This window comes from Poromitra crassiceps (genome assembly GCF_964638095.1).
Source record: "Poromitra crassiceps genome assembly, chromosome: 23".
Taxonomy (NCBI): Eukaryota; Metazoa; Chordata; class Actinopteri; order Beryciformes; family Melamphaidae; genus Poromitra; species Poromitra crassiceps.
This window is the reverse complement of record NC_139639.1, coordinates 18,271,967-18,284,204: the sequence shown is the minus strand read 5'-3', so window position 1 is coordinate 18,284,204 and position 12,238 is coordinate 18,271,967. Positions and strand designations below refer to the sequence as shown.

At 42.3% G+C, this 12,238-nt stretch overlaps 3 protein-coding genes across 3 annotated transcripts; 2 read left to right on the top strand and 1 right to left on the bottom strand.

Annotated features, from left to right (window-relative positions):
• Window positions 1–45: 45 nt before the first annotated feature.
• nedd8l (NEDD8 ubiquitin like modifier, like) lies at window positions 46–2,014 on the bottom strand. Its single transcript, XM_083659529.1, has 4 exons — window positions 1,885–2,014; window positions 1,495–1,542; window positions 569–651; window positions 46–472 (listed from the first exon to the last, which is right to left on the bottom strand). The coding sequence occupies exons 1-4, from the start codon at window positions 1,900–1,902 to the stop codon at window positions 355–357; spliced, it is 267 nt and encodes an 88-aa protein (XP_083515655.1). The 5' UTR covers window positions 1,903–2,014; the 3' UTR covers window positions 46–354.
• A 590-nt stretch (window positions 2,015–2,604) lies between these two features.
• On the top strand, window positions 2,605–4,298 carry LOC310796803 (zona pellucida sperm-binding protein 3-like; the record flags this gene model as incomplete). The annotated part of the gene is made up of 7 exons (XM_083659037.1): window positions 2,605–2,696; window positions 2,948–3,039; window positions 3,134–3,314; window positions 3,428–3,542; window positions 3,618–3,730; window positions 3,825–3,928; window positions 4,288–4,298. 7 exons carry the CDS (start codon window positions 2,605–2,607, stop codon window positions 4,296–4,298), a joined length of 708 nt encoding a protein of 235 aa, XP_083515163.1.
• Window positions 4,299–6,186: 1,888 nt separating this feature from the next.
• LOC310796802 (zona pellucida sperm-binding protein 3-like) lies at window positions 6,187–8,746 on the top strand (the record flags this gene model as incomplete). Its single annotated transcript, XM_083659036.1, has 9 exons — window positions 6,187–6,250; window positions 6,345–6,508; window positions 6,585–6,688; window positions 6,791–6,882; window positions 6,978–7,158; window positions 7,258–7,363; window positions 7,452–7,534; window positions 7,624–7,715; window positions 8,730–8,746. The coding sequence occupies 9 exons, from the start codon at window positions 6,187–6,189 to the stop codon at window positions 8,744–8,746; spliced, it is 903 nt and encodes a 300-aa protein (XP_083515162.1).
• Between the last annotated feature and the right edge of the window lie 3,492 nt (window positions 8,747–12,238).

The window sequence follows — 12,238 nt, the reverse complement described above, 5'->3', positions numbered from 1 at the left end:
ACTTGCCTTCATACCTGAGCTACAAGCATCCAGAACACTTTCAAATCAACTTCACCATTTATTCACAAGCAAAAATAACCAGTGTTCTCGAACTTGCTCTCTTGTACTGGGTGGGTCTATTGGTGAAACGCAAAATAAAGCATAGGCGGGTTACAAAAACATCTACAAAGGAATCAGCAGAAAGTCCTTTTTTGTCGTTGGTGGTGGTGGTGGGGGGTTTGCTTCGGCCCGGGAGGCTGTGCTGTTAACATGGTGAGACAGTGACTGACGCCCGAAAGAGTTGACGCTGGGCTGGCCCGCACCACAACAGGGACTACTGGACTAGGAGGCGAGGGGTATGCAGGGACTACTGGACTAGGAGGCGAGGGGTATGCAGGGACTGTGGAACATTAGTCCTCCTCTTAGCGCCAGCACCAGATGAAGCACCGAGCCGCCCTGGATCTTGTAGTCCGCCGCCGTCTTCTCATCGTTCCTGGGGAAGACCATTTAGAGAAAATTTTCATGTCAAAGAGTAGAAATAGACACATTCTGCAGGCTGAGAGGGTTCAGTTAGTGTCGAGGGACTCACATCTGTTTTCCACTATAGATGAGTCTTTGCTGCTGAGGTGGGATCCCCTCCTTCTCCTCCACCCTTTCTTTGATTCGCTCCACCTTGATTTACAACATGCAAAAGGCAGGAGGTTGGAACAGAGACAACAGTCAGAAATGCAGGGTTCCTACACAGGAAACTCTGGAAAAGCATTATTCTAACGAAGTGTATTTGATCATTTCCAGACAGGTCTTGAATAGTTTGGGAATTAAGAAAATAATGTCTGGAAAAGTATGGAAAATGTTCTGGTTCAGGTGCGATACACACATTATAGCTTTTATGTTGTTGTAGACTCACTTTTGAGTCCAGTTTTTGAGGATGTGAAGAATAATGTTCAGATAGAAGGATGCTCTTAGTACCCAGCTGCTACATTATATCAAATACCGACCAAAAGCTTTTAAATTGTAACTGTGGGAACCCTGCCATTCATCTCACATATTCTATTATTTGTTGCTGTGAAGAACAATCCTCATCTATATGATCTAATTAGCAGGGGCAAGAAGTCCATGACCAGACAAGATCTTCAAAACAAATGAAGGTCTAGAAACAGTATAGGTTTTTATTTTATTGAAAATGTGTAGTCGCCTCGCCTGCTCTGATGACATCACTCACTGATGACATCACAATAGGTTCACAATGTATATGATCAGTGATGATGTCACAATGCCTATGACATCATCAGCACCTATGACATCATCAGTGATGTCATAGGATATTTTTGCGATTATGACATCACTATGACATCAGTGCCTATGACAATCAGTGATGTCATAAAATGATTTTGCGCTTATGACATCAGTGGGACAAAAATCGAAACAGAGAACACAGACAGAGATTGCACACTTTCCCCTTTTTTATATAGATTTTTCATCTCGTGAAATACTGGATTCATGTCGTGCCCTCACCTTGTCTGTGGGCTCAATGTCGATCTCTATTTCTTTCCCAGTGAGAGTCTGAAACACAAGGTTAACACGATCACATCCTCGCCAGGTTTGGTTTCTGTTCCACATCACACATAATAGAATACACGTTACTCTGTATGAGTTCCCAAAGAGCAGCATGGACGGACTCGACAGCTCACATTCATGATGAGCCAAGAAAGAACAGAAACTCACAATTGTTTTTGTTTGAGATAAAGATGAAATACATGATTGGCTGGCCCTGAATTAATGAGCCATGTAACAATGTTAGCAAGCTAACGTAACGCTACCAACAACATAAGCCTAACCGGCGCTGCACTGCAGGTAACGTTAGGCTAACGTTAGCTAGCATGTGTGTTAAAAAACGTGTCTCACCTTAACTTTAATCAGCATGTTGAATTAAGCATACAATACGATTCAAGACGATATGTATTTATTCTATTTATTAAACTATACACACTGGAGCTAACCTGTGAACTAGCAAACAGCTACTTCCTGTGTAACATATTCAACTGTCCGTGTGACGTCGTGCTGCATGAGAAACGTATTCCGGTACAAATGAACCTTATTCTAAAGGCAGCTATCATTTGGAAACTGTATATATATAATAAAAAAACGCGATAAAGGTGTGTGCAATTTTCAAAACACATACAAATTATCTATGGGTGTCTGCGACCTCTACTCAGATGGTTTGTGTTTGTCCAAAACTCCAAATTCCACACAGATGTTGCTCATTCAGTTAATTAGCCTACTTGATGAGTCTATAAAATGAGTCAGTTCCATTGAGTTCTGGATCAGGAGTTAGTCATGTTGATTCATCTTTGCCTATGTGTGACAATCTTGGCTGTTGTAGCTGCAAATGTTAAGGGTGGGAACCGATCTAATTCAGGTATATGTCGAAATAGACATTTGTCAACCATATTATGTACTTTTTCAAATTGTAATTTAATTGACAGAAACTGGAATTGTGACATTTTGTTTGCAGATGCTGCTATCGGTGTGCGATGTGAGTGTTTGAAAGACTCGGTAAACATCACATGGAAGGTCAGCCGGGAGGTGGTGCCGTATGCATCTCGTCTCTTCCTTGGAAGCTGCATGCCCTCCCAATTGATTGAACTGGACACTGAAGAGGGGGTAGTCAAATTCAGCTACAAGTTCAAGGACTGCAAATTCAGAAGACTGGTAATGTAAATGCTTTACCTGATCACAATAACATTCAGCCACTTCAGTGTCCTAATGACCTAATGTCCCACAGGCGAAAGGAAAACGAGTCCTCTATCAAAATGAGTTGACTTTCAGGCCACGAGCAAAAAAACCTCCAGTTTTCACACATCCAATTGAGTGTGCTTATCCAAGGTAAAGTCTCACATTGGACTTGAAATTCCAGCCCATTCTTGCTGAAATGTGAGAAACAATGGAACGAACTTGTATATTTCAGACCAGACGGGTGGGTTCCTCCGTTTCTGACCCCAGGATCGGGCATGGTAGAAGGTCATGGCGGGCTGGTCTTCCACATGGCTCTCCTCAATGGTGAGTTCTCACTTTTGTTGCCAAAGCTGCAGAAGATGCAATGCAGATTGACCTTCAAAGACAAATTTCCATGGTTGTTCTCTCTACCCTACAGAGGACCGCACCGCCCTAGCAACAACAAACGTCATCCCCCTTGGCTCGTTTATTCCAATATGGGCGGCAGTGGAGCAGGCGTTCCATCAACCCTTGATTCTGTTCATGGAGGAATGTGTGGCTGCATCCACCCTGGAGCCGCAGCCGGGTGGCCAGTTTCACCCCATCATCTCCAATAAGGGGTAAGGTTCTCATGATACGGAGTCTTTACATGGAAGAACGCTAGGTCAGGTAAACTAAAGGCAAAGAAATCTAGAAGCTTTATTGCGACTTAAGGTTTGGATGATTTCTCCAGGTGTCTTGTGGATGGCAAGAGTCCAAACTCTAACTCCAGGTTCTTGCCTCGGTACCATTCCTCTGCAATCACCCTGAACCTGCAGTCCTTTAACTCTTCTGGTCTCGGAGTAGAGGTGAGGGTCACTAGTTGTTCCATTGAGCAATGGTCTTTGATCCAATCGTCTTTGACAATTTCTTTGTCCCCACAGGTGTACATCCACTGCAAACTAGTGGCATGGGATCCTGATCATCTTGATCAAAGCAAGAAAGCCTGCAATTACGTTAAAGAAAGTGGATACGCTAAAGGAAGTGAAATTGGAAGGTAATCGCGTTTTTAACGTTTCAAACGCTGGTGAGTGAGTATTCAGTCGATACCGTGCTAACATGATGATCCCCTAACGTGGCTCCTTTCTCAGATGGGAACTCCTCGATGACTCGTCTCAGGATGACCTTTGTAGCTGCTGTGAAAAGGCTGACAGTTGCAAGTCTCGGTCAAAGTCCAAGAGAGCAGTTGACTCGGGTATCACATTCACACCAACTTGGGATATTTTGATTGTGCTTTTTATCAATGAAGTAATTATTTTTCCCCCTTTTCAGAATCCCATGGCCTCATTAAAAATGCTGTGTTCGGCCCTCTGGTCATAGTGGATCCTTCTGACATAAGCATGTCTGTCAAGTCTTTGACTTCAGAGCAAGGTTGGTGTGGTCTGAATTGTTTGTCTACTGATGCACTTGAATTCCTTGCCAAAGACTATTTTATCATATTTTTCCACAGCTGACTGGATGGTGTAATGGTCTCTAGGTCATAAAGTACACCTTGTCCCAAAAGCATGCGACAGAAGGACTTGTGGTTCTCATGGTCATTCTCATCTGTTCCAGGAGAAGCCTAGTCCAAGATTACTGTGGGAAGCCCTATGGAGAATAGGTGATGGCCTCAACCTCCTGACTTGCAAGGCTTTGGAACATCAACCTTGTATCTGTGTCTTTTTAATAAAAGTCATTTGCAGAGCCAAAGTGAATTCACTGCTTATTGCTAATTCCATACATTTACTTTATGATGCAAAAATAAACCTGAACTCATGTCATGTTCTGTTCCTTTGATGTCATGACAGTCTTATAATTGAATAGTTTATTTTACCTCTGGCCTAGGTTGTTTGTCTGCAGGACACTTCAAACGAATTAAAACTTGTACAGACGGGCCTTGGGCCAAGGCACAAATTATTTGATTTTTGTAGTGAGCTAGGGTTTCTGTATTGAATTAGTGGTGTTTAGCCACAACGATAAAACTGCTGTAGAGACTACCGCAGATCCAAAGGGTGTGTTCATTTGACAAGTTGGAGAATAGACCTCTCACAGCAGTCATAATGGCGAAACACAGGTATAACTAATAACATTAATGATTGTACCGTTCCTGTGCCATTCCAATGAGCTTGCATGCAGAAATACCAAGGCCTGGCAATGGATGGAACACCTAAATGGAATGGAACCATGATAATATAAATATGACCTGTCAAAATGGCTGCTGTCGACAAGTTCTATTCAGTGTTTGAAGTTTACGCTTCTGATTGCCTTCTAGTTTGTGTGGTTTTCTGAAAGGGAATTTGCAGGTTTGCCGTAAGAATGGTGTTTGACAAAAACTGCAGTTACACATTGACATACAGCTCTGATTATAATGCAGCTTTTTTGTGTGACAATTCTCAAAACTACTTCCATAGACAGGCCAGGATTTTACCACAAAATCTGGGTCAACCTCTTAATTGCAACAAAACCAAACTATGGATATTGTGTCTGTCCTAAATGAGGGGGATCTTAAGGAAGCCTATGAGGGGTTTTGAAAATCACCTAAATATGATCCTACAGACACTAGGTGAATAGGGGGGGGGTTAATAGATATCACAATGACACTTACCCAGTTGATTACTTACCGTATATTAAGACATATTGTATGTGTGCAAATGAGGCATAAATATGCACAAATTAGTGCACAACAGAAATCTGAACATTGGATAAAGCCAGGTTCAAACTTCTTGTTTCATTTTGTTGACATAATTAGGGCCTTTTTATCACTGATATTGTCACTCAAATACTGTCGACAGTCATTGAAAAACAAATGTCGTTTTTTTACCCCCCTTGATACAACCTTTGGCTCTAATGTCAGGGCTTAGAGTACCAATCAAATATTTTGGCCCAGAATCCAGATAGTGAAGGGCAGAACCAAAAAGCATGGGACACCTCACACTTATCACAGTGGTGAGGCTTTTGGTAGGATCATATTTAGATGATTTTCAAAACTTTTAGAACATTTCGAGCACACAAAATCCATTGAGTTTGGTTTTGTTGCAGACAGTTAGTGAGAGGTTGACCCACATCATTACTGGATTAATTCGACAACATAGTGGTTTAGTGGATTGTGGTTTAGAAAAATATATTTGGGTTTTCTAGCTGGGCATTTTTCCATTTTGCATTAGGCTACAGAAAACTGTAATTTAAATGCATCACTTCACAATGATAAGTGATATTCGGATAATCCTTACACATTTAGGCCTAGATGTATGCTGCTGCAGATCAAACTAGATAAATATTGAAAAGAGATGCATGTAGTAAGATCTAATAGATATATGATGTAATAAGAATTCAAGGGTGATTGTTTGAAGCTTGTTATAATTAGGCAGGTGCAGGTCGTTGACGTGGGCCAGGTGAAAAAGATTTGCTTGATTGCTGTCTTCCAGTCAGAGGGAATAAAAAGCAGTTGCAGCTGAAACTCTCAGCACAGTCACGATGGCTTTCTTTTGGCAAGGAGCAGCGCTTTTGATCCTGGCAGCTGCCATGTCAGTCCATGCAGGTAACGTTGATACATCGCCATGTGGGGGAATTGTAGTCAGTCAAGTCCTTTCTCATCAGTGGAAACTTGACTTTTTAACACTGTCCTTTAACAGGTATGGAGCTGGACTGCAGGCGTGACTCTCTCTTCTTGTCATGGACGGACACCAGGCCCCAGGCTGATCCCTCGCTTGTGCGTCTGGGTAACTGTTTTCCCACCGTCTCTGCTAACGAGGCCACCTTCAATGTGGAGCTCACTGACTGTCATTTCAGGAGATTGGTAAGTAGCATACTTAGCATTGTCGTCTATAGTCAATGTGTTTCCTCCAGCTGATATTCACATAATCTCTCTATAGGTGACTGGGGATGAGCTTGTGTACACCAATGACCTGACCTACATTTCTGCTCCCGGTTCCCTCATCCTGCCCTTCACTGAGCAGGTTGTCTGTGCCTATGAGAGGTGAATTTGAGTTGTGTTAATTAACACTTATAATGATTCCAGTCTATGGAACTATGGCAACATGTCAGGTGTTGCAGCAATTTCTTCTTTGATTTCATCCAGACCCAGTGATTGGTACCCTCCCATGTATGACCCAGTTTTGACTGAAACATTCGGCCTAGGAGATCTGGTATTCCACTTGGAACTTATGAATGGTGGGTGTAACGCTTTACTACTCGTGTGTACTAACCCCTTCACTGAAAATGAGAAGCACACCTATAGCTTTCCGTATCTGTGTTTGCTGCTTTAGATGACTTCTCAGGCCCGGCCCCATCCACTGCCTTCACTCTCGGCTCCCTCATCCCCATCATGGCTAGTGTGGAGCAGATGTCCCATCAGCCGTTGCTGCTGCTTCTCGAGGAATGCGTGGCCACGAATACACCCGAGCTGCAGCCTGAAAGCAAAGTGTTCACCATCATCGCCAATAAAGGGTATTAATACTATGTAAATGTCAGCGGGGGCGATTGGCATTTTGGTGATGCAGTGAACTTCATGGGCTTGATAATATGTTCTCTTTTTTTACAATCTAGATGTCTTGTGGACAGCAAGACAACGCGCTCAAAATTTGAACCAAGACAAAAATCCTCTGAGCTTCACATGTCCCTCCAAGCCTTTAGGTTTGGTCTGGGAGAGGAGGTAATGTCATTACGTTCTAGTTCTTGCATTGCCCAATGTGTGATCAGGAGAACATGAGGGATTAAATTCTTGAATTTCCCTGCAACAGGTGTTCATCCACTGCACGCTTGTGGCCTGGGATCCCAGTGGTCTTGACAACAGTAAGAAGGCCTGCCACTATGTCGAACAAGGGTAAAAAGATCATTTGGAACTTTTGCTTGTCAGTCTGCCTTGCTAAGTATGTCAAACTTAGGACTGATGCTATTCTTGCATGCACACAGCTGGGAGCTGCTAGATGACCCTTCATACAGCGGTCTGTGTGACTGCTGCGAGTCCAGCTGCACGTCCAGGAGGCGGAGGAGTGTTTCATCAGGTATTGAAATGCTCTTCAAAATGACTTGCTACTTGTCAGCCATCTTAAACTGTCTCATACTAATGGACTAATGTTTTTCAGATATTGGCGGAGTAGAACACAATGCAGTCCTTGGGCCACTTACTATCACTGACTTTGGAAGATGACTCAAGTAAGCAACATATTTCATTGTGGTTTTTGTCAATTTGTCTCAACATTTGACAATAACTTTCTCAAATTATTTTGTTTCAGGATGGATCCATCAGTTGGTGGTCTGGTTCCCGCATTACTTCAGTCTTGACTTTTACTCTGGTTTGGCAATAAAATGCTTTACTCTGGAAATTCATAAGGCTCAGGCTCCCTTGTTTCTGATCAATGTGGCCATTGGTGGCTGGGCTGTTACCAGTGTTGGGGGTAACTCACTACAAATTAGTGTAATAAGTAACGAGTTACTCTACACAAAGTAATATTGTAAAGTAACTTATTACTATCAAATGAAAGTAACTACCGTAGTAAAATGTAGTATACTACATTTTGAAAGTAACTTGCCCAACACTGGCTGTTACTAAGGGATTTATGGCAGCTCTAAACATTGCTAATGACATACCTGTCCATAATGAACATATGGAAGTGAGACACTCAAGCCCTGTTCATAACTGTTACCTACAAGAAAGTGGAATATAGTGTGTGCCATTTTTGTCTGAATTATCAACTTTCATTTGATTCACTAGTCAATATAAAATAACCACAATGCACTGCAATTTCTACTAACAGTGACTGTACCTATTTTCTCCCATATACCGCAATGCGTTTACCAAAGGAGAATTGAGGTAAACTGGTTTGATCATCCCCCCCCATATGGGGAATAGTGAGTGACCGAACCCTGCTTGTCTGTTCAAAAGTAGAAAGAGGCTCCTGTCAGAACTAATTTGCACTGTTCTGCTGGACTCAAAGGACATCAGACAAGTATATTGACCATTCTTTGCTGACTTTGAGGCACAGTGGGATGTTTCTGTAAACATCTCCCACATCCAGCTGCACTGGATGAGTAATCCAGAGCTTTATTTTGAAAGTAGGCCCTTTCTCACAGATCAAGACGAACAGTCAGTTACTGGGTCAGTCTTCACAAATAAACCTCGTCCTGATTGAACATTCAGTGAGGGACTGATTGTACCGACCATTTTCTGTAGAACACTTGGCCGGTTAAAATAAGGATTCTCTCTGAACATAAGTAATTGGCAGAATCTAATTTAAATAATTCAAAGGTTAAAGTAATTTAATTTGGCTTCCTATATGGACAGTGTTGTCCTGCCTCTCGCTGGCCTTCACTACGGTCTCGGAGGATATCGCTGAAAATTACCCCGATCAATATATCAAAACAACTAACAAACATTTTCCACATAAACATGAGTTATGAATCAAGATTAAGGTTCAACCTGATCACAAGGGAGTCTGAACGAGAGGACACTCATTGGATTACCTTTCAAATGTAGTCTACATAATGTCATGCACTGGTCCTCAGCCTGACCATATCAACAAACTCGGTCTTTATCAGTTAATTTCTTAGGTCAACCGACAAATCTCTCCAATCTTTCAGCTCATTCCTGATGTCAAGCCGGTGCCTTATTGCTCAAATGCCTGCTGATCCTGAGCTGTATCCCCCTCTTTATCCATCCATCCATTCTGCTCCATCAAAGCAGCAAATAGCCTCCAGAAATCACGACCATAAAAAATGTAGGCAGAGAACAACACCAATTCTGTATCTTTGACATCCGACATGCACAGAGATGGCCTATGTTTAATGATTCAGATAGTTTTAAATTGGATCTAATTGATTGGAAGGTAGAACCCACACAGAAATAATTTTGACATTTTTTAATTATTTATTATTAGATACCTCATGGATGGAAATGTTCTCTGAATAATAAAGGATTCAAAAGTATACCTCGGGTTTGTGGGTGGCTTGTTCTACCTTCAAATGTTCTGCACTTAACCCAGCACCGACTGTTGATGCGCATATAGTTGATCTTTCACTATCTAACACGAAATGACATGCATTATTATTGGCCATGGAGTGGAACAAGTGAACATGGTGTTTTTCCACTCTTTCTTGACTGATACATGTTGGATCTTGAGTAGGGCCTACACATACTGGCAGATATAGGGTGCTGGGAAGGATCAGCTTTGCTAACCTAAAAGACAGGTCATGGTTTTGATGTCATCGTCCTTCAGTGTCCAAATGCCGACATTCCAGTTCCAACACAGTCAGAGATGCTGGGCGGGCCTATCACATGGTGTGGGAAAGGTCTGTTTGGCCAAATGAAATCCAAACCATTTTTACAAATCTGAAGATCAATTGCAGAAGTAACTTCAAATCAACGGGCAACATTTGATTTAGCGTGGCCAAAATGTTTAAGTTTCAAGCATTCCTCAGCTAACCAACAACAAACAGTCCATGTTTGTGTGAGATCTGAGACTTGATATTACTGTAGTAAGTTACTAATAGGCCTAAGTGTTGTTAGATGAAGGCCAGGCCACTGTATTTGAAAATATGTTCAAGTTCTCTCTGCTGTGAACTGTCCAATAATGGGCTTTTTTTTTAAACAAACTAATAGGCCTAAATAAAAAAAATATGTTCAATAACATAACATGTAGCCTAATTGGAAAACTGACAATGCTAATGTTAAAGGGATAGTTCACATTTTTCAAAATCTAGCCCTATTTGTTACTTACCAATGATGATGTTGATTTGTAGAGTGATTTATCAGCACAATCCATGCTGTTCCTCATAGTAGCTCTGGAAAGTTTGGCAAAAATGATAAGGTCAATGGGGTCACGTATGTATAAGCTGAATGAGGCTCACTAAAATTTCATCCACAGTGTGCACACACACACACACACACACACACACACACACACACACACACACACACACACACACACACACACACACACACACACACACACAGTGCACACAAAGTACATTTCAGTGAGCTTCAGTCAGCTTGTACATACAGGAGCGTGACCCCATTGACCTTATATTTGTTTCCTCCCAACTTTCCAGAGCTATACTATGAGGAGCAGGATGGATTGTGTTGAGAAAGACCTCTATCAGTCAACATCATCATTGATATAAGTAGCAAATAGGGCTACACTTTAAAAAACGTGGACTTTAATCAAATATGGCAGGCATAGTGTAAACCCAAATAAACTTTACCCACTATAGATTCAGTCAGTGTCTCGTCATAGACGCGTATTCAATGGATCAGCGTGGGGTAAATCCTCCCGTTGTTCAAATGCAGCAGAGTTAGCATTTAGCTGCTAGCCCAGCCCAGGCAGACAGGATCAGGGATTCAACCCCCGCAGTGAACATAACATCCAAACAGACCTGCTTTTGAATCCCCAATCCTGTAGTGTAGAGCCACAGCACCACAGCACAACTCATTTGGTGAGTCAGCCCATTGAGATATGGGTTAGGGTCACCAGATCAACTCAATCAATCAATCAATCAATCAATCAATCAATCAATCAATCAATCAATCAATGAGGGGAACTATCAACCTTGGGTAGAACTGGAATGCACCTGTATTCGCCACTACACCCTGCCCCAATCAGCATCGTTCTTGGTCGCGTCAGTTCACTTGTTAATTGGGACAGTCTTCTTGGCCGACTGGTTAGCGTGTTCGAGTTGGAATGCAGGAACTCATCTGAACTTGGGTTCGATTCCCCCTTTCCGCACGAACGGGGAGGTGGTAGTGTGACTACACGTCAGCCCGGTTAGCATTAGAGCACGCTGGCCCTTGGCCAATGGGATTGTCCCTTTAAACAAAAAAAGCTCAGTCCGTTTTTAATTTTACTGTTATGAGGTGTGAATGGTGAATCCAATCAGAACTACCAAAGAGTATTGAAGGCAAGAGAAGGACTACTCGTTTGTTTTCGTTTTTTTTGTTGCAACAACGCTGCCGCCATTTTTGCCTGAATTTTCGCGTCCTTGCGCCAATGTGGTTAGCGCCAATGGGACAACAGCACAGAACCATAACAGCACAGAACCATGACAGGCAAAGAGTGCTCCCCAAGTTGCAATCGAGCGGCCGCTTCTGTTCTCTGTAGTTGTGAAGCGCGTGAGACGTGGACGCAGCACTGCTGAAAGGTCCCGCGCCACTGACCACAGTCATCACAGCACAGCAATATCTGAGCAGGGGGGCAGCAGGTAATTTTAGCAAGTTAGTTCTGATAAGAACACAAATGTTATTGTTTTGCCCACCATGCCATGTAAGTAGCTCTGTTTCTTCTCTCCTGTAGCATTTTGGAGCTAACAGGTGACCTAAACTTTGAACTTCTAATGTTAGCTAGGTCTCTGTTTGTAAGTAGGCTATGACCCACAGAAATCATTCTGAAGCCCCAGCACGGAAGATAATAGCTACTGAAACACATCTAGAATCCATTTGCTAAGAAATTGGCCTAAGTATTTTTTGTGGCCTAATCTGATTTGTGTAGGCCAACACTTAAAAATCTTGTCTAATTGCAGGCTGAGAAGCAAGAAG